Source organism: Nilaparvata lugens, chromosome 13 (assembly GCF_014356525.2).
Source record: "Nilaparvata lugens isolate BPH chromosome 13, ASM1435652v1, whole genome shotgun sequence".
Taxonomy (NCBI): domain Eukaryota; kingdom Metazoa; phylum Arthropoda; class Insecta; order Hemiptera; family Delphacidae; genus Nilaparvata; species Nilaparvata lugens.
The window spans coordinates 5,615,878-5,640,987 of NC_052516.1; the positions used below are offsets into that span (position 1 = coordinate 5,615,878).

Genomic DNA, 25,110 nt, shown 5'->3' on the forward strand with positions numbered 1-25,110 from the left:
TGCGCTGCTCGAACGCTTCTATAGTGAGGTCCACGTTATAATGGCAGTGTTTGATTAGCAATGCTATCCTTGTCTATCATTCAACATTCTATCATTCTTGTCTATCTTTCTCGCTTTGCTCTGTTGCCAGATCGTCTTTTAACAATGAAGAATTGATAATTAATTAACAATATATTTCATCTTAATTATGAAAATTCATTATGAAATTATTGAGAAATATAATTTTTTGATTAATAGAATATAATTGATTTTTAAATGAGAATGAACAGTGAGTTAATATTACACCATTAAACCTGTATCAGCTACCATTTATGGACGGCATTGACAAGACAAGGATCGACAACTTTGTTCTCCTATCTTTCTTCACTGCTATTGTAACGTGGACCTCACTATAGAATATTGCACCTTTTCGGATAACAGATGGGGTGATTTTCTTTAATTTTGGCAACAGTGTCGAAACGTCTTTAATGTCTTTATAGAGACAGTGTGCACAACAAACTTTCTACTTCTATATGAGGTTAGGTATATATGAAGATTAGGCTATAATATTTAATATTTCATCGGTTTCAGCTATCGGCTATAGAAGGCAGTGCCCAATTCAGAAATCTCTTGAACTCTATCAATATAATAACATCAATCAATACCAATACACCATTAAAAAATCCGGTGTTGCGCACTCACACAACTTTCCTTGCCGTTATGAAAAATGATCACCTGACGCTAGTGTTCCCGCGCATCTCAAGTCCACTATTCAAAGATTTGAGCCAGCTGGTGATAGGGCAATAACGCTGGAGACACACATGAGGTCTGCTATCTCTTCATAGTGAATGATTTAATAGAATCAACAATAATTAGCAATTGAATAATCACATTTTCTCGAATTTAAATCTTATTTTCAATTTTAGGTGAAAATGGTACAGAACATTAATTGTAGAGATTTTCATGCTCAATCTACTCCACTTGATTTTTTTTGTTTCAATTGTATCTGAAGCCTGATAATTGGGAATCTATCTGCAATGATGGGGCGGAGCTCCTGAAATTTTTACAGATATGGGACTTGTGGCAGTTGACTATTTTAGGTATGAATTTGATCTGAATCGTTGGAGCCGTTTCCGAGAAAATCACGAAAACCCCTGTTTTTGACAACATTTTCGCCATTTTAGCCGCCATCTTGAATTGCATTTGATCGAAATTGTTCGTGTCGGATCCTTATAGTGAAAGGACTTTAAGTTCCAAATTTCAAGTCATTACGTTAATTGGGAGATGAGATATCGTGTACACAGACGCACATACATCATACACACACACACACACACACACACACAAAACACACACACACACACACACACACACACACACACACAGACCAATACCCAAAAACCAATTTTTTTGGACTCAGGGGACCTTGAAACGTATAGAAATTTAGAAATTGGGGTACCTTAATTTTTTTCGGAAAGCAATACTTTCCTTACCTATGGTAATAGGACAAGGAAAGTAAAACATAAAGTATTCTGAATCCTAAGTATTGTGAACAGCTTAACACGAATTCTACATTCAGAAAATCACTTGGTCCATATTTCAAACTAGCTGGCATCTTGAAAATCGTTTTCCAATACTTTCGCTGAGTCCACTCTCAGTATTGAACGAACAAAAGAGATACTGGAATATGATATAGCTAAGCACTCAACAATATAACAGACTGAATAACTGAATAAAGAAGAAATGATAAAAAGAGAGAATGGATATGATGAATCAGTTAGAAAGAGAGGATATAGAGTGAGAGTTAATCAGTTTGAAAGAGAGAATGAAGAGAGTGAATGAGTTAGAAAGAGAGAATAGAGAGAGAGTGAATGAGTTAGAAAGAGGGAGTAGAGAGAGAGAGTGAATGAGTTAGAAATAGAGAATGTGAGAGAGAGTGAATCACTTGGGAAAAGTGAACAGAGAGAAAGTGAATCAGTTTGAAAGAGAGAATGAAAAGAATGAATCAGTTGGAAAGAGAGAATAGAGAGAGTGAATCAGTTGGAAAGAGAGATTAAAGAGAATAAATCAGTTGGAAAGAGAGAATGGAATGAATAAATCAGTTGGAAAGAGAGAATGAACAGAATGAATCAGTTGGAAAGAGAGAATAAAGAGAGTGAATTTAGTTAGAAAGAGAGAATGAAGAGAGTAAATCAGTTGAAAAAAGAGAATAAAGAGAGTGAATAAGTTGGAAAGAGAGAATAAATCAGTTGAAAAAAGAGAATAAAGAGAGTGAATAAGTTGGAAAGAGAGAATAAATCAGTTGAAAAAAGAGAATAAAGAGAGTGAATAAGTTGGAAAGAGAGAATAAATCAGTTGGAAAGAGAGAAAAGAGAATAAATCAGTTGGAAAGAGAGAATAAATCAGTTGGAAAGAGAGAATAAAGAGAATAAATCAGTTGGAAAGAGAGAATAAAGACAGTGAATCAGTTAGAAAGAGAGAATGAAGAGAGTAAATCAGTTGAAAAAAGAGAATAAAGAGAGTGAATAAGTTGGAAAGAGAGAATAAATCAGTTGGAAAGAGAGAATGAAGAGAGTAAATCAGTTGGAAAAAGAGAATAAAGAGTGTGAATCAGTTGGAAAGAGAGAATAGAGAGATTGAATCAGTTAGAAAGAGAGAATAAAGAGAGGGAATCAGTTGGAAAGAGAGAATGAAGAGAATAAATCAGTTGGAAGAGAGAAAAAAGGGAGTGAATCAGTTAGAAAGAGAGAATGAAGAGAGTAAATCAGTTGGAAAGAGAGAATAAAGACAGTGAATCAGTTAGAAAGAGAGAATAAAGAGAGTAAATCAGTTGGAAAGAGAGAATAGAGAGATTGAATCAGTTAGAAAGAGAGAATAAAGAGAGGGAATCAGTTGGAAAGAGAGAATAAAGAGAGTTAATAAGTTAGAAAGAGAGAATAAAGAGAGGGAATCAGTTGGAAAGAGAGAATGAAGAGAATAAATCAGTTGGGAAGAGAGAAAAAAGGGAGTGAATCAGTTAGAAAGAGAGAATGAAGAGAGTAAATCAGTTGAAAAAAGAGAATAAAGACAGTGAATCAGTTGGAAACAGAGAATAAAGAGAATAAATCAGTTGGAAAGAGAGAATAAATCAGTTGGAAAGAGAGAATGAACAGAATAAATCAGTTGGAAAGAGAGAATAAAGAGAGTTAATAAGTTAGAAAGAGAGACTGAGAGAAAATGGATCAGTAAGAAAAAAAGAATGAAAGAGTAAATCAATTGTAGACAATATCATTCCCCGACAATCCGAGTAGTGAAAAACGATAACCAGACAGAAAACACAATTTTCCAGAGTGAAAATCTTTTTCCCGATCAAAGAAAAGCGTCGGACGTTACTCAAGCATTCTCTGCTCTCCATTTATTGTTCGGATCGTCATTTTTCCGGGGACAAAAGATGTGAAAATGGCGGAAATTTATAAGGCAAATTTTTCTCGGCCTTGTGGAAATGTTCGATCAGTCGGGAGATTTTCACAGCTATAGTCATATATAGTCACTTCAATCTCTCAGTATTAATTTAATGAAAAGAATTGCAGTTGTTTATAAGGAATATTATTTGAAATAAATCTCCCTATAGGAATAGGCATTTTTTTACTATTTGTTTCACTCCAACTAAAGAGTTTAAGAATTTTTTCTCGTTCTTCAGTTTGTCTAACCGTCTCTATTAACATTCACTCTAATTCAATATATTTGAATGATCGAATTATAATATGCTGCAAAGGAGCGTTTGATGAAAGCCTTCTTCTTCTTCTGCTTTTCATTTTTTTCTCCTTCCTTCTCTTATTCTTCAGCATCTTTATCTTCACCCACTTATTTTTCTTTTCCTTCTTCTTCTTCTTCTTCTTCTTCTTCTTCTTCTTCTTCTTCTTCTTCTTCTTCTTCTTCTTCATCTCCTTCTCCTTCTTCTTCTCCTTCTCCTTCTTTTACCTATCCCCCTTCAGCATCTTCATCTCCTTCTCTTTCTTCTCCCTCTCCTCCTCAAGCATCTTTATCACCTTCTTCCTCTTCTCACTCTCCTCATCCAGCATCTTTCTTTATTCTTTATTGATTACTATAATTACTGCATCAAAATGATAGAGAGAGATAATAAGATAACCTTGTGCTTTTCCGCTCCCAAATTCAGATAAGGTTATACATAGTCCGAAATAGGTCAAGTCTTGTAGTTCTCCACTTTACAAAATTTTGAAAATCTTCATCTCCTTCTCCTTCTTCTACCTATCCCCCTTCAGCATCTCCATCTCCTTCTCTTTCTTCTCCCTCTCCTCCTCAAGAATCTTCATCTTCTTCTCCTTCTCCTTGCTCTTCCTCTCCTCCTTCAGCATCTTCATCTCCTCCTTCTTCTTCTTCTTCTCCTTCTCCTTCATCTTGAATGTCTACCTAGTCATCTTGGCTGCTATCAATCGATCGTTTGTCAAGGGTGTTGTTTTGGTTAGGGGGGGTAAGAGGGTGCTTTTAGCCCCCCTGTTGGCTTATCAGATTGCAGAAATGTTGGCTTGTCATGGTCATCTAGTCATCACAGATCGGCGCTCTCTCTCTCTCTCTGTTCTTTGTTGGAGCTCAAATGGAGACGCTTCTATGATGTTCATGTGTAAGTGACAGGTGTTCCTTTACCTTCTCCTCCTCCCTACTCCTCCTCATCCTCATTCTCCTCCTCCTCTTCAAGCTCATCCTCCTTCTCCTCCTTATATTCCCTTTATACTTCTACTCCTCCTCATTCATCCTCCTCTCCCACCTCATTCTTCACCTTCTCCAATTTGAGATACCAGCTTCAGTTGTTATTCATTCATTCATTGTTTTAATCATTAAGAACTACACTAATCACAGGAAAGTACCACAGAATTAAGCCCAAAACGGTTCCAATTCTAATTTATACAACAGTCCAAATGAAGCTAGGTTATGTGTCACTTAACATTCTTCAAGAATGTTGTTACAACACCATTATCAATCTCTAGTAAAGTGAACGCTTAAACATTGAGTTGCAGAATGTTTGTATTGATGATGTGGAACTCTTCCATATTTGGAGGAACTTGAGAAATTGTCAAAAAATCCACTTTATGAAATCGAATCAAATCAAATCAAATTTATTCTCTTCAACACTTTACAAAATTTTTGTATATTGCACAGCACAACAGTAAATACAGTACTACTACAACATAACATAAAATTCATAAGCATAGCATAATAAAGACTATAGTAACTATAGTAACAATTTGTTTTCTGTACAAAATACAGAATATGACAGCAATGAGAAATACCCTTACATAGGATATTGCCTGTGAGTAAGGGTGAATCTGGATTAAATGATATGAGATGAAAACTTGTATAAGAAATTAACAGGTAAGGATAGTAAAGAAATAAAGAGATTTGAAATTTAGTTTATCTTATTGAAAAATAGAATTTTCCGGAGCTTGAGAACGTCCACTAGTTAGTAGCCTACTTGCTTCATCTAGAATAAGTTGGGTATAAAACTCTATAACTTATAAACTGAGCTAATGATATTTTCGGTTCCATCCCTACCTATTTCGTTTAGCCAAAGATTCACAATTTTTTTGTACACTACAAAAAAATGCATTTGATGCATTTTTACGCTACATTTTTGTACACTACAAAAAAATGCACTACAAAGATGCATTTTTTATGCATCAAATTCTCTGAGTTTGTTGGGAATATTCCTGAAAAGCATATGAACTATGTAATAAATGTTTGTGGATGAATATGTTTTGTTAATTCTAGGTGTTATTATTCCTGAAACTGTAGCTGTTCGGGTGGGATATGTTTGGGTATTTCTAATGAAAATATCAGTATGGTGCTTATACATATAAATTAGTGCATTTTTCACAAATAATTGCCTGATATCCAAAACATTGAAGTCTATATACAGGTCATGTGAGTTGGATCTACTGTCTCTTTTCAATGCTACTCTAAAAACAGCTTTCTGTGCTACTTTTAAAGGTTCACTTTTAAAGGTTCATGATAAAAATTATTGTTTCACTGTAGCTGTAACTTACAGCTGATGATGGGTGAGCACACACAGAATCATGCTCCTGTGGAATAACCACTTTTATTGAACTGAATTTTCTTTTTCAAAATCTCAAGTTTATTCAAATTATTATAGTATGGGTGAAGCCCTACTATTGACCATCAGCTATGGAACATTGAAGGTTTAGCTCTAGTGCCATTTGAAGACAAAATACTGTTTTGGATGAGGCCTTTAGAAGGATTGCAGGAGGTGGTGGGTTTTCTAGTTAACATAATTCTCATTAAACTAAAGTGGATTTCTGAAAATACCTAAATTTTATTCAAATTATTATAGTATGGGAGAAGCCCTACTACGATTGGTCATCAGCTACAGAACATTGAAGGTTTAGCTCTAGTGCCATTTGAAGACAAAATACTGTTATGGATGAGGCCTTGAGAAGTATGGCAGGAGGTGGGGGGTTTTCTAGTAAACAACACAGTGGTGGCAGTGGGGCCGATCTGGATCGTTCTAGATCATTCCCGTGAGTTCATCTTGGTGCAGGGAGACGTCGACCAATGACAAGGGCGCTCCAGAACCTTCGAAACACTGTGATTGGTCGGGCGTGTTCGAAACCTCCAGACCAATCACAGTGTTTTGAAGGTTCTGCTGCCTATAAAAATGGCACGGCGAGGAGAGTTGACAAACTACAGTGGTATTATTGCTCAGTTTCTTCTCTTATCGTGACAGACTTGTGATAAAGTGATAACAGACTTTTGTAGTAGCTTATACAGTTTATTATTCTTGGTTACAGTTTTTCTCATACTGTTCTTATACTAGTAACGTAAGCTTGTGATAATTCTGTGTTATTAAGGGATTTCGCAGAGGACGCTCTTGTATGGATGCGGTATTTACCCTTAAACAGATCATAGAGAAGAATCGGGAATACAATTGTGAAACTCACATGGCCTTTATCGATTGGCAGAAGGCATTCGACAATGTTTTAAGATCGAAGTTATTGAATATAATGCTTCAAAAAGGCTACCGCAAACATCTGGTTGCTGCAATTGAGGGTGCATACACCAATACAGATATTACAATTATGTTCGGCAATAATAAGAAGACAAACCAAATTAGGATAAATGAAGGAGCACGGCAAGGGCTGTCCAATGTCCCCGACTTTGTTTAATATATAAATACAGACGAGATTCTTCATATTTGGAATCGATATGTGGACTCAGGCTTTAAGCTCAGCAATACTGTACACATAAACTCTTTACTATATGCAGACGATACTGTAATTATGTTTAACACAGAAGACCAACTTCAATATGCACTTTTCATGTTAAATAGGATTGGTATGGACTTTGGCATGATAATCGCACCACAAAAATCCAAGGTCATGGCGTTTAAAGGAAAGTGGCCTGTTAGATCCAAGATAGTGCTTGAGAACCAAATTTTTGGAACAAGTTAAATACTTCAATTACTTGGGATGCCGTATCTCATTTGACAGAGAAGATGATGTAAGGGAGAAATTGACAAAATCCAGTGCTGTGTGTGGTACAATAGGTAGAACAATAGGGAAGAAAACAAGACAAGCCACTCAGATGAAGTTCTACAGACTAATGGCTGTACCAAAAATAGCTTATGGAAGCGAAGCCTGGGTGTCAATGAAAAAAACTGAGTCACGTATCCAAGCAGCCGAAATGAGGTTCCTTCGAGCAGTCAAAGGTTACACTAAGTTGGATTACATAAGAAACGAAGTTTTTATAGCAAATATTGAAGAAAAGTAGGGAAGACTGGTCCAGCCATTCACTTCGTATGCCAGCAAATAGACTTCCAATTAAAGCTTGGCACTACAAACCCGATGGGAGAAGAGGCGTCGGACGACCGATGAAGAAATGGATGCCGGAACAGGCCAACAGAGCCTCATCCTTCAATGACGATGATGATGATGATTAAGGTAGTTATCAGTTTATAGTTGTTCCTAGTTTACCTCTGTATGTTATAGTGTTGTAAGTAATAAATCCAATCAGTATAAATGGCCTCAAGTGTTTTGTTAGTGTAAAAACTCGCAACAATACGTTGCCCTCTCAACCCTCCAATACAACGCTAAATAATAACTAGAATATTGGGGCACCGAGAATCGCTCGTTATTTTTATTTATTGATGAACAGAAAACAATTCTCTAAAATGATCGTGTTTATATTTCACAGCTGGCAATACGTTATCTTATGAATTTCGGGGATGCGATATTTTGATTTTCACATACTCACTTTTTCACCATCCACAGCTGTTTCAGCCAAGGATGAATTATTCTTTTAAGGTCTTTCAGCGAGTTTTCTCAAGGATGAGACCTAGTACAATCGAATTATTATATCATAAACCTACTATGTTCCAAATTTCGAGAAAATCGTTAGAGCTGTTTTCGAGATCCGTTAAACATGAATAACCAGATATAAAAATAACCAGATATATAGATACAGAAATTGCTCGCTTAATATAACATGATTTAAACAAATCAAATTGAGAATAGTTATTTGTGCAACTAGTGTGCAAAGTGACAGTTTGCTGCACCGAAAGAAACGTTTACACCCGAGCCGTTGGCGAGGGCGGAATGGCTTCTTGAGTGCAGCAGAGGAACTTTGCTCACGTATTTCACATTAAACTTTTCCTACAGTTACCATTGAAAATGAAAAATGAATAATTATGGGTAAAATGATGGCTGAAATCCATCAAATGTTTGTGTGTGTGTGATGCTGTTATTAATTATAACCTTAACTCATTTAAAAATTAATAATCCAATTAAAGTTGAAAATTCTCAGCCAAAATTTTCATTCTTATTCATTCAAGAATCAGAAAAAATACAGATAGAACAAAAAATGCATATTCAACATACATGCCAGCAGCTTGTTGGCTGAACCGAGCTGCAAAATGGCTGAACACAACATGATGGCTGAACCGACAAGCGCGCGACCTAGCGGGAAGAATCGTACCTAAGTTTGTTTCATCCAGCTAAAAATTACTGAAACACGATTCAGAAATTTAGACTTTTGCTCAAATTACCGAGAAAAATGCTCAATATAAACTGAGAAATATTTATAAAAATAACATAGACGACTGAGAATATTTATTGTAGTATTGCTATGTTTTTTATTATTTCTATTTATATGAATATCGAACGGTAATCATTTGACCTCAAAATTCGAATTTTATAATGTATATTTGCTACTTTTCTCATTTCTTGCAGTTGAAATAATAATAATTATTATTGATAATTATTATCAATGGAAAAGAACTATTATTTATTATTAAATGATGAGAATTCGTAAATGATGATTATTTAATTATGATTTAGATGAACATTATTCTTGTTTTGGATTTATAGATTGGGATTTTATCATAAATTTAGGGTAGCCATTGAAATGATTCTTATCTAAATCTAACCACAGTCATTATTACCAACATAATTTTTGTTTTCGTGCACTAATCCTCCATATAACCCACCAACTATTTTGTGTTGCCATGTTGCAAATGTGGAGTGCAGGAAAAATTTTTCCCGCACTAGAGCGGAAAAGTGATTCTTTGCGTTCTGTAATCAGTGCAGGAATGGCCACTTTTCAAGGTAACTGTAGGAAAAATATATATCCTCTCTCTCGGCTGAGAGAGAGAGAAAGTGTGAGAGAAGTGTTCATAGACTAGCTATAGAGGTTCTATTCCGATGGATCCTGCATCGATTTAATGCAGGAGTGCATTATGCTCACCATTTCAAGTGCTCCATTCTGGCAAATTCTAACCACAACTCGACAGGTGGTGCTGAAGTGTGTGAGAGAGGGAGAGAGAGAGAGAAAGAGAGAGAGAGAGAGAGAGAGAGAGAGAGAGAGAGTGAGAGAGAGAGAGAGAGTGAGTGAGTGAGAGAGAGAGCGTGTGATTGAGTGAGTGTGAGCGGGTACTCAAATGAAGTGAGACGAAGAGAGCACTCAATTCAGACAGCTTGCTAATCCTATCACTTAGTGCTTCACCTCTCCACAAAATACAGAATACCCAAAAACATAGACCTCTACTCAGATTTACGTTATAAGGTCAGATTATTTATGATCTGTAATTAATTTCCATCAGTCTTTAAACAGTGAATATCGGGCACCGAGCTTCGTTCGTTATTATTATTTATTGATAAACAGAACACAGTTATTATTTAAAATGATTCGGGAAGGACTAACAGGCACAGCCCAAAACTGTTTCCTCCCCGAATATTGAATTATTGACCGAGCGAAGTGAGGTCTAAGATTGAAGTCGACGGTTTGGCATTTCTCTTAATGTTTAAACGTTTGAATGTTTGATGTTTGAATGTTTGAATGTTTGAATGTTTGAATGTTGAATGTTTGAATGTTTGAATGTTTGAATGTTGAATGTTTGAATGTTTGAATGTTTGAATGTTTGAATTTGAATGTTTGAATGTTTGAATGTTGAATGTTTGAATGTTTGAATGTTTGAATGTTTGAATGTTTGAATGTTTGAATGTTTGAATGTTTGAATGTTTGAATGTTTGAATGTTGAATGTTTGAATGTTTGAATTTGAATGTTTGAATGTTTGAATGTTGAATGTTTTAATGTTTGAATATTTGAATGTTTATATGTTTAAATGTTTATATGTTGCGCATTTACGGCGAAACGCGGTGATAGATTTCCATGAAATTTGACAGGTTTTTTCCTTTGTTAATTGCGCGTCGACGTATATACAAGGTTTTTGGAAATTTCGCATTTCAAGGATAAAGGAAAAAGGAGCCTCCTTCATACGCCAATATAAGAGTAAAAATCAGACTATAGAATTATTCATGATAAATCAGCTGACAAGTGATTACACAGATGTGTGGAGAAGCCAGTCCATTGCTGTATTTCCATAAGGTCTATATTTTTTATCAGGTACTTGTGGATGAGAATACTGCCTGAGGTCTACTGTTCACAGAACTACTAGTACACTATAAATAGTGAAAAATAGGTTATGTTCCATACTCTTGAATTCAGGTCCAATTTTCAGTCCAAACATTTGAAAATAGAAAAGTTCTAATTTAGATTGTTTACAAACCAAATTGTATAACAAAATAACACTCACTAATCACTTTAAACTGTGAAATAATGATTATCTTTGAAAATTATGATATACTCTGATTTGGAACGATAAACCATGTTATGTCAACAAATCAGATTATTTTGATCAAGTTGATTAAAATTTCTTGTTAATATTTCTGGTGAGATAAGCTGATTGATTCAACAGCTGAACGTAATTCTGTCTCTCTCCCACATAGGCACTCGCATGTTCTGTTATCGACAGACGACGAAATTAACATCTGTTTTCCAAAGGATAAATTATTGTTATCCTTTTCATGTTCTCCAGCGAGTTTTCCCAGGGGTTAGACGTAGTGCAATCGAATTTTACAAAAAGTAGGTTATGTTCCATACACTTGAATTCAGGTGAAATTTTTACACAAAACATGAAACTTCTAATTTTGATTGTTTACATACCAAATTGAATAACAAAATAACACTCACTAATCAATTAAAACTGTAAAATAATGGTTAACTTTGGAAATTATGATATACTCCAGTTTAGAACGATATACCATGTCATTCCAACATTGATTCAACAGCTGAACGTAATTCTGTCTCTCTCCCACACAGGCACTCGCATCTTCTGTTATCGACAGACGACGAAATTATCATCTGTTTTTCCAAGGATGAATAATTATTATCCTTTTCATCTCCTTCAGCGAGCTTTCCCAGGGATGAGACCTAGTGCAATCGAATTATTATATCGTAAACCTACTATGTTCCAAATTCCGTGAAAATCATTAGAGCCGTTCTTCAAATCCGTTAGACATGAATAACCATATTATATGACTCGATAAATATAAGTACAGGAATTGCTCGCTTAATATAATATAAAAATATCGGGGCACCGAGCTTCGCTCGCTATTTTTATGTATTGATAAACAAGAAACAATTCTCTAAAATGATCGTGTTTATATTTCACAGCTGGCTATACGCCATCTTATGAATTTCGGGGATGCGATATTTTGATTTTCACATACTCACTTTTTCACTCAACCCTCCAATACAACGCTGAATAATAACTAGAATATCGGAGCACTGAGCTTCGCTCGTAATTTTCATTTATTGATAAACAGATCACAATTCTCTAAAATGATCGTGTTTATCTTTCACAGCTGGCTATACGTCATCTTATGAATTTCGGGGATGCGATACTTTGATTTTCACATAATCACTTTTTCCCCATCCACAGCTATTTCAGCCAAGGATGAATTATCCTTTTAATGTCGTTCAGCGAGTTTTCTCAAGGATGAGACCTAGTGCAATCGAATCTTCATATCATAAACCTACTATGTTCCATATTTCGTGAAAATCGTTAGAACCGTTTCCGAGATCCGTTAAACATAAATAACCAGATATGAAAATAGCCAGATATGAAAATAGCCAGATATAAAAATAACCAGGTATAAAAATAATCAGATAATAAATACCAGGTATTTATATATTATATAAATACAGAAATTTATCTCTTAATAATATAATAGGATATGGGAATATTGTATTCTGATTCTGACATAGACTACAGATTATACATTACTCTAGACATGATAGGTTTCTCAATTCTGTCAACTCACTGATGTAAATCTTCCCTTTATGAATAATATTCTACATCCTTCTAGATTCTATCCGGATTTGATTATGAACTGTGTTATCATTATTATCATAAGCAACGCCTTGTATCACGTCTAATGAGTTCAAGCAAAGGAAACTTGATACATTATACATCACGTGACATTTTCAAGGATACAGCACAACTAATGATCTCAAGGTTCCCCTCCTTTGAAACTCATGGCTTGAGATACACGGAGTCTTATTACTGACTAGCAGGTAACCCGTGCTCCGCAAGGATCTAATTGAAAACTTGATGTAATGGAATCTTGAAGAATTGAAACTAGGCCTATAACCATCCTCGGTGAATTAATAATCTATATGCAAGATTTCAAGTTAATCAGTTGAGTAGTTGAGACGTGATGATGCGTCATTCGTGAATTTCCTATCCTGTACGTGTATAAGCCAGTTCTTTCCTTTATTATAGTATAGACTTGCAGGTAACTCTTGCTCCACGCCAATCAACAACTTGACAAACTGAACACTTGATGTAATGGAATCTTGAAGAATTCAAAATAGGCCTATAACCATCCTCGGTGAATTAGGAATCTATATGCAAGATTTCAAGTTAATCAGTTGAGTAGTTGAGACGTGATGATGCGTCATCTGCGAATTTCCTATCCCCTACGTGTATGAGCCAGTTCTTCCCTTTATCTAAAAAGATTAAAATGAATGTCTGTTCGTGTGTTAGTTTGTTTCCTATAGACTCGAAAACTACTGGACAGAACGACATGAAACTTTGGGAATATGTTGTGTGAATATTGGGGATGGTTTCTGACCAGAAATTTTTAAAGGGGGGCTAATAATAATTGTATATCAATCCATTTTACAGACCTATGTTTTCGAAATTGTCGGCCGAGCGGCTAACGTAGATCGGGAAGATTATCATGATTCAAGATCATGTTATGATAATATGATTTAGCATCTTAACTTACCAGCTGTAATAAACACGTCACTCTATGATAAAATTGTTTACTGGTATTAAAACGGTTGTTTTAATCACATAGGAAGCTACTGCTACTGTCTATAGAAGTTATTGACAAGACAGACATTCGGCAACGTTTCCCTCCTATCTTTCTCCGCTGCCATTATAACGTGGACCTCACTATACAAGTTTTTCTTAATCGTTTTTCCTGCATGTTTTCCTACTCGTTTTCCCTACGTCTGTAATGTGTAAAGGTGGGTGACCTTGCTGGAGTTTTCCATGCGTGAAAACTGGATTTCCCGGTGTGGGAAGATAGGGTGTGTCTCCATGCGGAAGAGAAAAATGAAGGTGGTGATATGTGACCTATAAATAGAGTGTATGGTGAGAAATAAATGATGGAGATCATATTAGATTTCTTAATATAGTGAATAACAATATAGGCTATGAAGGCTGATAACCTACATTCCTCCTGTAAATTATATCATAATATAGCTTTGCAATGTTGTAGAAAATTCGCGAATTAAGTGAAATTTCTTTCAGTTGTATCTTTTGTTTGGATCATTATTTAAGGTATCATCAAATAAGACTGGATTTCGTTGTATACGAGCTCTCAATCTTTGAAAAACTTATTTTTTTTCTATTTATTTTCAATGCAAATGACACTAATGTAATAACATTGATAGATAAAATAATAAGGTAGTCTTTGTGCTAATTTTCTTCCAAATTTATAGGTGACAAAGCCCAGGATGAGGTTAGAGTTTTACGTCTGGTGAAGAAATAGTTATTTGTGCAACTAGTGCGCAAAGTGACAGTTTGCTGCATCGAAAGAAACGTTTACGCCCGAGCCGTAGGCGAGGGCGGAATGGTTTCTTGAGTGCAGCAAACGAACTTTGCGCACATATTTCACATTAAATTTTTCCTACAGTTACCATTGAATATGAAAAGTGGGTAATTATGGGTAAAATTGCCTGAATAATGTAGAAGTGTTTGAATGGCGAGGCGGATGTGTGGTGTGTGCTGTGGTGGCACTGTGCTGTCGTTGTCCTTGGTTATAATAATATATAATGAATAATAATTAGCGCGTTGTGCTTCGTTGCACCTCTGCTCACTAGCAGCCACAGCAGTCACTGTTACCAACTTAATTTTGATTTTGCTGCACTGGTGCTCCATATAACCTACTAACTATTTTGCGTTGTCATGCTGCAAATCTGGAGTACGCAAAGTACTCACTTTGCGCACTAGTGCGGAAAAGTGATTCTTTGCAGCCTGCAATCAGTGCACAAATAGTCACTTTTCAGGGTATCTGTAGGAAAAGAATATTATGAAACACTTTAATGAAACACAATATTATGAAATAATTATCGTATACTATTAAACGAGCAGCTTCTGTTCATATGTTCATATGTTCAGATGTTTAGATGTTTGGATGTTGAGATGTTTATATGTTTATATTTCACCGGATCTCCAAAACGGCTCTAACGATTCTCATGAAATTCAGAACATAGTAGGTTTATAATACGGTATAAAGATTCGATTGCACTAGGTCTCATCCCTGGGAAAACTCGCTGAATGACATTAAAAGGATAATCCATTATTCATCCTTGGGAAAACAGCTGATAATAGTTATACTGGAAATATCATAAGTCGAATTCTATCATATTTCCCTCCATCTTTATAAGTTTACTAATTAAGAAACATGTAGGGTGAAATGATGAAAGTAATTTTCATTCGAAACTCATTCATTTAGAATGAAGACAGGAAAATGTTACTGAAAATCTGCAATGATAAAATCATTTTCATTCGTGACTATATTCATGAAGACCAGAAAATTGAACCAAAAATCTGGCGAGAATAATATCAATTTTATACGTCCGGTAGACTATTTTTATCAGTTATCTGCCTTTCAGCTTAATAGACGATGACTCCAAAAGAGCAGTTCATTAGAGAAGATTTTTTTCGAAGAAAGAAGACGTAGAAAAAATTCAAATGAATAAATTTCCATCAGCAGTGATTCTGAAGTAATAAACTTTCCCTTTGACGAGGCAGATTGGAGAGAGAATATTATTTGACCTGCGTTTGTGAAGAATGGTGTGAGTGGGCAAGAATGTAGAAGTAAGGAAGAGAGAAAATTAGTGAAGTGGAAAGGGGATGGCTGAAGGAGAGAGGGAAAGCAAATAGAGAAAGAAGAGAGAAAAATGTGAAAATCATATTGATATGATTTTATCGTTGTACGAAAATGAAAAAAAAAACTCTCCAAATCCACTCCACACATCAGAGAAAAGTGAGAAGAGAGAATAGATATCAACTTGATAAGAGGGAAAAAGATAGATTTTTACTTTCCTTGCCCTATTACCATAGATGAGGAAAGTAAATTGCTTTCCGAAAAAAATTAAGGTACCCCGATTTCTAAATTTCTATACGTTTCAAGGTCACCTGAGTCCAAAAAACTGGTTTTTGGGTATTCGTCTGTATGTGTGTGTGTGTGTGTGTGTGTGTGTGTGTGTGTGTGTGTGTGTGTGTGTGTGTGTGTGTATGAGTGTATGTGCGTCTGTGTACACGATATCTCAACTCCCAATCAACGGAATGACTTGAAATTTGGAACTTAATGTCCTTTCACTATAAGGATCCGACACGAACAATTTCGATCGAATGCAATTCAATATGGCGGCTAAAATGGCAAAAATGTTGTCAAAAACAGGGATTTTCGTGATTTGCTCGGAAACGGCTTCAACGATTTTGATCAAATTCATACCTAAAATAGTCATCGATAAGCTCTATCAACTGCCACAAGTCCCATATCTGTAAAAATTTCAGGAGCTCCGCCCCATCAATGCAGATAGATTCCCAATTATCAGGCTTCAGATACAATTGAAACAAAAAAAAAATGAAGTGGAGTAGATTGAGCATGAAAATCTCTACAATTAATGTTCAGTAACATTCTCACCTAAATTTGAAAATAAGCTTTTAATTCGAGAAAATGTGATTATTCAATTGCAAATTAATGTTGATTCTATTAAATCATCCACTATGAAGAGATAGCAGACCTCATGTGTGTCTCCAGCGTTATAATTGCCCTGTCACCAGCTGGCTCAGATCTTTGAATAGTAGTCTTGAGATGCGCGGGAACACTAGCGTCAGGTGATTAATTTTCATAAAGGAAAGTTGTGTGAGTGCGCCACACCAGATTTTTGTAACTTGTAACAAGTTTAGCCTATGTGGAATACATGGAATACTAATTAACGCAACAGGTAACCACATCCAAAACCATATTATTGGAGATTATTCTCGCGAAACTCAGATATGATAGGATACAGTTGAAGATGTATCACTAACGAATGGATAATTAACAAGACGTAAACAAGGGATAGAGATAGCGAGAGTGAGTGAAAGAAAAAGAGAGGAGAGAGAGAGCTCGAGAATGAGCGAAAGAGAGAGAGAATGAGAAGAGAAAAGAATGAGAATGAGGGAGAGAGAAAATATCCCTGAATAAATTAATAAGCAACAATTAGCAAGACGTGAGCAAGATAGAGAGACAGTGATTGATTGATTGAGTACTTTATTTATGTAGATTACAATATATACTGGCTTATATACTTATATACAATAGCTTACAATACAGCAAAATTATGGATGAATTTACAAAATATAAATTAAGAGAATAATTATTGAGCTGTATATGATATGAAAAAAAAACAATTTGTAATAACTATAGATAAAATGGATAATATTGTAATGCATCTACATAAATTGGCGGAGCTTTGGACATAAAAATGTCCATTCTTTGGAAAGAATATCCGAAGTATTCTTCCCACTAACTCTCTACCAAAAGCGAGAGAGAGTAAAAGGGAGAATGAAAAATGGGTGAGAGAGAAAGGGTGACAGAGAGGAAAAATACGAGAATAAATTAATCACAAAGATGTACTACACATGATTTTGGTGATGAATTTGAGATGAATTTTATTGGTTTGTACAATAATTATAGTGACATTTATTTTTACTGTGAGCATTAATTTCTTGTAAGAAAATTATTAAAATATTGTCTTCTTGACAGATGGAATATTGGTGATCATAATCTATCTATATAATAGAGGGAAGAATTAGCTTATACACGTACTGGATGGGAAATTCACTAATGAAGCAACATCACGTCTGAACTACTCAACTGATTAACTTGAAATTTCGCATATGAATTCTTCATTCACCGAGGATGGTTATGGGCCTATTTTGTATTCTTCAAGATTCCATTACATCAAGTGTTCAGTTTGTCAAGTTGTTGATTAGCGTGGAGCACGAGTTACCTGCAAGTCTATACTATAATAAAGGAAAGAACTGGCTTATACACGTACAGGATAGGAAATTCACGAATGACACATCATCAAGTCTCAACTACTCAACTGATTAACTTAAAACTTTGCATATAAATAATAGATATTGCATATATAGATTCTTAATCTACCGAGGATGGTAATAGGACTATTTTCAATTCTTCAAGATTTCAGTTTGTCAAGTTTTTAATTGAACCCTTGTTGATTACGGGTTACCTGCTAGTTAATAATAAGCAATAATACAAAGTTGCGTACAGATATACGCGCCTCCAACCCGCTCCGCCCTCGTTCCGCCACCGCTCTGCACTTGCACCGATCATGAACGTTACGGGAGATGTTAGCTCTTCTCGCGTTCCACTCTTGCTCCCCGGTCGATCATCAATCGCTCTGCTCGAGTGACGTTCGGTTGCGGAGCAGAGCGAAAGTCTGTACGCACCTCAATATCGACATTATGTCAGATCATAGAGAAACGAGAGCTATAGTTCATCTAAGCTCATTGCTGGTCAGATATACCCAGTGAGTATAAAAGTGTAAAAGAGGATATACCTGGATAAGTGGCATCTCAACTGTCCACCATAGAAGGCGTTAGGGAGAGAGTATCCCTGTCCTATCTTCTCCACTGAATTAACTTGAGTATTGCTATAGTGTTAAGCTACATTTCCACCAGAGTTGTCAACTAGGGCCCGGTTGCACAAAAGCCGGTTAAATTTTAACCGTGATTAATTTCACGAGAACCAATTCAGAGAAGGCATTTTTGATAAGACGGATCTATGGAACTAATCACGATTAAAATCGTGCAACCGGCTCTAAGTTTTCAACAAATCTCGGCCAATTTCTCAGAAGGTACAGTAACATTAAACTTGTTTTCGCCACACTGCACAGAAAGCAGCTGTTTTCCAGTCCCTACGTAGATCTGAAAGACATTGTTTGCAGACGACTCTCATCAGACGTCAGAACAGGTTTCTTTCCGGCCTAGGCCGGAAAGAGTACCCTTTCCAGCCGCTAGCATGGAACTAAGAAAGGTGATCAAAAAACAGCTAATCAAAAAACTTTTCATTATTCAATAATTAAAACATTTATAATGATATCATCTTATTGTCATTTGAAAGAATAAAAAAGTATAAACTCAACCTCCCACATAATTGAACATCATTTCTTAGGTTATTTAGACATATCAGAATAAAAAATAAGAATACTTTGACAATTTCCTGATATTCAGATCACCTAAGATTTGCTAGAGCTATCACCTTCCACTTCTGCTGTCGGAAGTGCTTAGTAAACAACTATTCTCATATATATATTGTTTATTTCTGTGTGTGGCGAAAAATAGCGTTTGCACCACGGGCAAAAATGTTTTTCCAGCTCTCAATCTTATCTAGTCCTCGGTCTACGGCCTCGGACTTGAAAACCGATTTCGAGCCGGAAAAATCTCATTTTCTGCTCTAGGTGCCAAATATACTATTCCTACACAGAAAATTCACAACTTTGAATAAAACAATACTTGTAATAATAATAATAATATCGTGTGACCTGGCTGGCTCAGGTCTAGTGTCAGAGTTTTCAGGTCGCAACTGATCAATTTCAGGGCCTCTGACATGACCTAACGACTGCTTTTGACAATATTTGTGATCAAAATTTTGTTGACAACACTGGTGTGAACTTGGCTTTAGTCAACATCGTGAATGGTGATTGAATGAAATGACTTCTTTATTTGTTGAGGTGGCGAAGTTTGGACAGTAATGCCCAAATGTAGAGTAGAGAATGGAAATAGAGACGGAATGCTTTGTAGCAACATGTTCATCCTTGTTACAGCTGCGGTGTTGTTGTGCTGACATTTGCATCCAACATGTTGAAGTGTATCATGACTTCACAGTCGTCCTGGGAGTTGTATGTCACCTGTATCTATTGATCACTGTAGTGAGGTCCACGTTATAATGGCAGTATTCAATCAACATTGGTGTTGCTATTCTTGTCTATCATTCGCCAAAGCAGAGAGGGCTATCTAGAGCTTCAATGCTGCCAGATCGGTTTTGAACAATGTAGAAACATGACAATGTAGAAACTTTTCTAGCTCTGCCACGTTACCAGATCGTTTTGTAACAATGTAGAAGAAATATAATCAGTTAACAAGATATGTCATTCCAATCACGAAAATTCATCATGGGTAGCTCAATCAGAAGCCTATTATTTGGGTAGAGATTGGACTGGCTGACAGCTTTGGCTATATGTCTAAATAAATTTGAAATTTTATCATGCACTCACACCTGGAAATCATGCATGTTTTGTCATCAGCGAGAGTCTTCCAACAAAATAAACAACCAATTACAATAAATAAATCACCGAAAATTACAAATTCCAGGCCTAATGATACAAGAATAATTTAACCTCAAGTAGAGCAGAGAAGAAAATAAACGGCAAAGAATCGAAAATATGAAATCTAACCTGGAAAAAGTTTGTTGGAAGCTGACACAACAATTGGTTCGATAACACAACAATGACATGACATGTGTCATTGTTAACATACATTCATGACATGTGTATCATGCATGTCCCTAATATTAGTGGCCATCTTTAAGTGTTTTTTCAAACTCCTTTTTCAGAGTCGGCAAGGCAGGAAGCTCTCTGATTGGCTGATTGGGTTATCGGCTGAAAAACGCTTGAAAATCGTTTAATGTGTTCTGACCCTAAGAGGGAGGCCAAATTAGGCGTTTTTAGACGGTTTTCTTTAGAGTCGGCAAGGCAGGAAGCTCTCTGATTGGCTGATTATATATTGTGGACTGAGAAATGCCTAAAAACGCTTCTAGGCATTTTCTCCACAAAACTTGGTCTGGCTCTGGAATTTTTCCATTCATAAGAAGTAGTTTCTTCATCTTTCTTTTAGATAATTTTTTTGCTAACATTGATTAGACTATTTTTTTTGCTTTTTCAGCATTTGTGGGCGAGTGCTCGGGCTTTTGCGTGTCGCAGTACATAGACTGGTATGTGCTGTTCATAGTGTTTGTGACGTATGCGATGTTGCCACTTCCTCTGCGGTGGAGTATCACTGCTGGATGTCTCACTGCCACCGTCAACCTCCTCATTGCCAGTGTTGCCAAGTTTCCACCTGACAAACATGTGAGTGCATGCATAAATTATTGTAAGAACAAAGTGATTGAATTGAAAACAAATCCTAATGTCATATTAATATTATAAAAACAAATTGATTGAATTGAAAACAAATCTTAATGTCCTATTAATATTATAAGAACAAATTGATTGAATTGGAAACAAATCTTAATGTCCTATTAGTGAACAAATTGATTGAATTGAAAACAAATCCTAATGTCCTATTAATATTATAAAAACAAATTGATTGAATTGAAAACAAATCTTAATGTCCTATTAATATTATAAGAACAAATTGATTGAATTGAAAACAAATCTTAATGTCCTATTAATATTATAAGAACAAAGTGATTGAATTGAAAAAAAATCTTAATGTCCAACAAAATTCTGGAAAGGAATAGTTTTGAGTTAAACCTGTTGGTTCTTCTCTTGTATGATTTGTGTACCTTAAATTGTGAAAATAAATTTTCGATAAAAATCGATCTCTATCAAATTTTTTAATAGTTTGGACAGAGCGTCTCGCTTCACTTTTAATCATCTATATATATAAAAGCGAAATGGCACTCACTCACTGACTGACTGACTGACTGACTGACTCACTCACTCACTCACTCGCATAACTAAAAATCTACCGGACCAAAAACGTTCAAATTTGGTAGGTATGTTCAGTTGGCCTTTTAGAGGCGCACTAAGAAATCTTTTGGCAATATTTTAACTCTAAGGGTTGTTTTTAAGGGTTTAAAGTTCGTCTTTTAGCATGTATATTTTTCTTCTCCCAATCTCTTAATTATGATTGAAATTTCCATATCATATGTTACTATAGAACTATAATCTAGATAGAGTACCTCTTCGAAACAGTTGTTAACTGGCAACTAAATTAATAATTTTGTCAGCTCGGCATTAAGTTGAGTTGATTTTGTTAGGTTGGCACCAAGTTGAAGATTTAAATGCATTTATCGCGGAAAAATTGATTGGGCACTGCTACTTCAATCCTGGGAGTATTATATTACTAGCCGTCAGGCTCGCTTCGCTCGCCATATCCGTTTAGCCAGACGTAGTCTGGCCCCCGACTGGATTGTCCTAACATATGATAAAAATGCTCAAATGAAAAATGCAGGCGAGCGAAGCGAGCCTGCTGATTTTATTCTTGGACGATCCAGTCGGGGGTCCAGGAGGCGGAGCCTCCTGGCTAGACGGATATGGCGAGCGAAGCGAGCCTGACGGCTAGTCTGTAATATAATGACAGAAAAGAATTGGCTTATACACGTAGGGGATAGGAAATTATCTTGTAACGCATCATCACATCTGAACTAATTAGTTTGAAATTTTGCATGAATACAAGTAGATTCTCATTCACTGAGGATGCATGTAGGCCTATTCTCATTGCTATTAATAGCAGACGTAATATAAAAGACGTTGGACAGAAAAGAAAGATGGAAATGGGAGAGACGTGAGTAAAAGAATTTGGCTAGACACACACCGGTCAGTCAAGACAAGACAAGACACGTCTAGTCACATAGTAGCTTATGACGCAACTCACACTGATTAGTCATTGCAATTAGATATGCAACTATGTGAAGTATTGTGACTAAACGTGACTAGTCTTGTCTTGACTAACCGGTGTACGTCCAGCCTAAGGCTTAGGCTAGGCACACTCCAGCTAGTCAAGACGAGACTAGTCACGTTTAGTCACAATACTTCAAATAGTTGCTTATGAAGACATGTCTAATTGCAATGACTAATAGTGTGTGCTGCGTCATAAGCAACTACAGTATGTGAAGTATTGTGACTGATCTTGTCTTGTCTTGTCTCGTCTTGACTAACTGGAGTGTGCCTAGCCTAAGCCTTAGATGTTTATAGTGAGGTGGAATGGAAGAATGATGAGAAGGAGAAAGAAGAAAATGAACAAGAAGAGAAACAGATAGATGAAAAATCTGGTGTGGTGCACTCACACAACTTTACTTACCGTTATGAAAATTGATCAACTGACGCTAGTGTTCCCGCGCATCTCAAGTCTACTTTCCTAAGATCTGAGCCATCTGGTGACAGGACAATAGTGCTGCAGACACACGAAATCTGCTATCTCTTCATAGTGAATGATTTAATAGAATCAACATTTACCAACAGTTTGCAATTGAATAATCTTATTTTCTCGAATTTTGAGCTTATTTTCAATTTTAGGTGAGAATGCTACTGAACAATTGTAGAGATTTTTATGCTCAATCTTTTTCACTTGAAATATTTTTTGTTTAAATTGTATCTGAAGCCTGATAATTGAGAATCTAAAATCAAACTTTTCATAGATGGTGCAGTGCTCCTGAAATTTTTACAGATATGAGACTTGTGGTAGTTGATAGAGCTTATCAATTACTATTTTTGGTATAAATTTAATCGAAGTCGTTGGAGCCGTTTTTGAGAAAATCGCGAAAAACCCCGTTTTTGACAACATTTTCGCCATTTCAGACGCCATCTTGAATTGCATTCGATCGAAATTGTTCGTGTCGGATCCTTATATTGTAAGGACCTTAAGTTCCAAATTTCAAGTCATTCCGGTAATTGGGAGATGAGATATCGTGTACACAGACGCACATACACTCACACACACACACACACACACACACACACACACCACACACACACACCACACACACCACACACACACACACACACACACAACACACACACACCACACACACACACACACACACACACACACACCACACACACACACACCACACACACACACACCACACACACACACACACCACACACACACACACACACACACACACAAACATACAGACCAATACCCAAAAACCACTTTTTTGGACTCAGGGGACCTTGAAACGTATAGAAATTTAGAAATTGGGGTACCTTTATTTTTTCGGGAAGCAATTCTTTCCTTACCTATGGTAATAGGGCAAGGAAAGTAAAAAGAAGAGGAGAAAAGCTATCTGTTTTGTTGAGTTAACTTATCTGGATCAGTGGATCTGGTATATAGGTCTAGAAGCTTCTCCCACTCGATTTGAACGAGATTTCTCGCTCATTCAAAGCATTCTCAAACTTCGCACGTTCAAACTTTCCACAATTCACAGATTTATTCAGAAGAGTCAGTGACACGTTTCAGCTGTAACCTTCACTTAGTTACAGGGAGATATCTCCGTCCTTCGCAGAGATATCTCCATCCTTCTCAGAGATAACTACGTCACACTTGTGACAATGGCAGTGTTCTATTTCCAATTTCGCATCATTGTGGAATGTTGTTTGCACTTTGCAATGGATCGATATATATATATTTAGCCATTCATCTGCACTCCGTACTGTGTCAATATATCTAAATATGTACTCATTCATCTGAACTTTGTATTTTTGATCAATGAAGGCTATTTATAGATGGAGATGATCCATTCATCTTCAGTTAATGCCTGAGTTTGTAGTGGATCACTATGTCTATATTTAGACAATCGTCTCTCAATTTTCCTGATAAATAAGTTGAAAAGTGTATGTACTGTACTATGATTTATGAGATGAACACGTATTTTTCATTAATCCTTTTTCAATTTTTCTGTTAGTCCCGGTAAAAGTATTTATAATTGATTATGTGTTGTGCTCTGTTAAGTTATTTAGTGGTCTCTGTAGCTCGCTATTTCAACTAGAGATGAATACAGCTAGAATATATTGAGATATATTCAAGCTATCACGTTGAACCAATATGATATGTATAGCAATCGTTGATCGTTCTATTTAACTTCAATTCTTTATCTATTGCTACAATGATACAGAATCGTTATCCAAGATAATTTATTAGAGGATCAACAGGCAGAGCCAAATTCTATTTTACTCTATTCATCATCATCATCGTTCTATTCAACTTCAATTCTTTATCTATTGCTACAATGATACACAATCGTTATCCAAGATAATTTGATAGAGGATCAACAGGCAGAGCCAAATTCTATTTTACTCTATTCATCATCATCATCATTATCTTCTTACAAGGATTAGGCTCTATTGGCCAGTACCGGCATCCATTTCTTCCTTGGGCTTCCTGTCCTCGCTTGTTCCTTCCG

The 25,110-nt window shown here is 35.9% G+C and overlaps 1 protein-coding gene across 7 annotated transcripts in view; it reads left to right on the plus strand.

Annotated features, from left to right (window-relative positions):
- The window catches only part of LOC111044266 (adenylate cyclase type 8), a 510,898-nt gene that overhangs the window by 338,163 nt on the left and 147,625 nt on the right, over positions 1 to 25,110 (plus strand). For all 7 annotated transcript variants that reach the window (XR_005572740.1, XR_005572741.1, XM_039439656.1 and 4 more), the window contains one exon: positions 20,865 to 21,049. Coding sequence is in view for 5 of the 7 variants with exons in the window: in XM_039439656.1 (XP_039295590.1) it covers positions 20,865 to 21,049 (185 nt within the window). In the remaining 2 variants the exon portion in view is untranslated. The remainder of the gene's footprint in view (positions 1 to 20,864; positions 21,050 to 25,110) is intronic.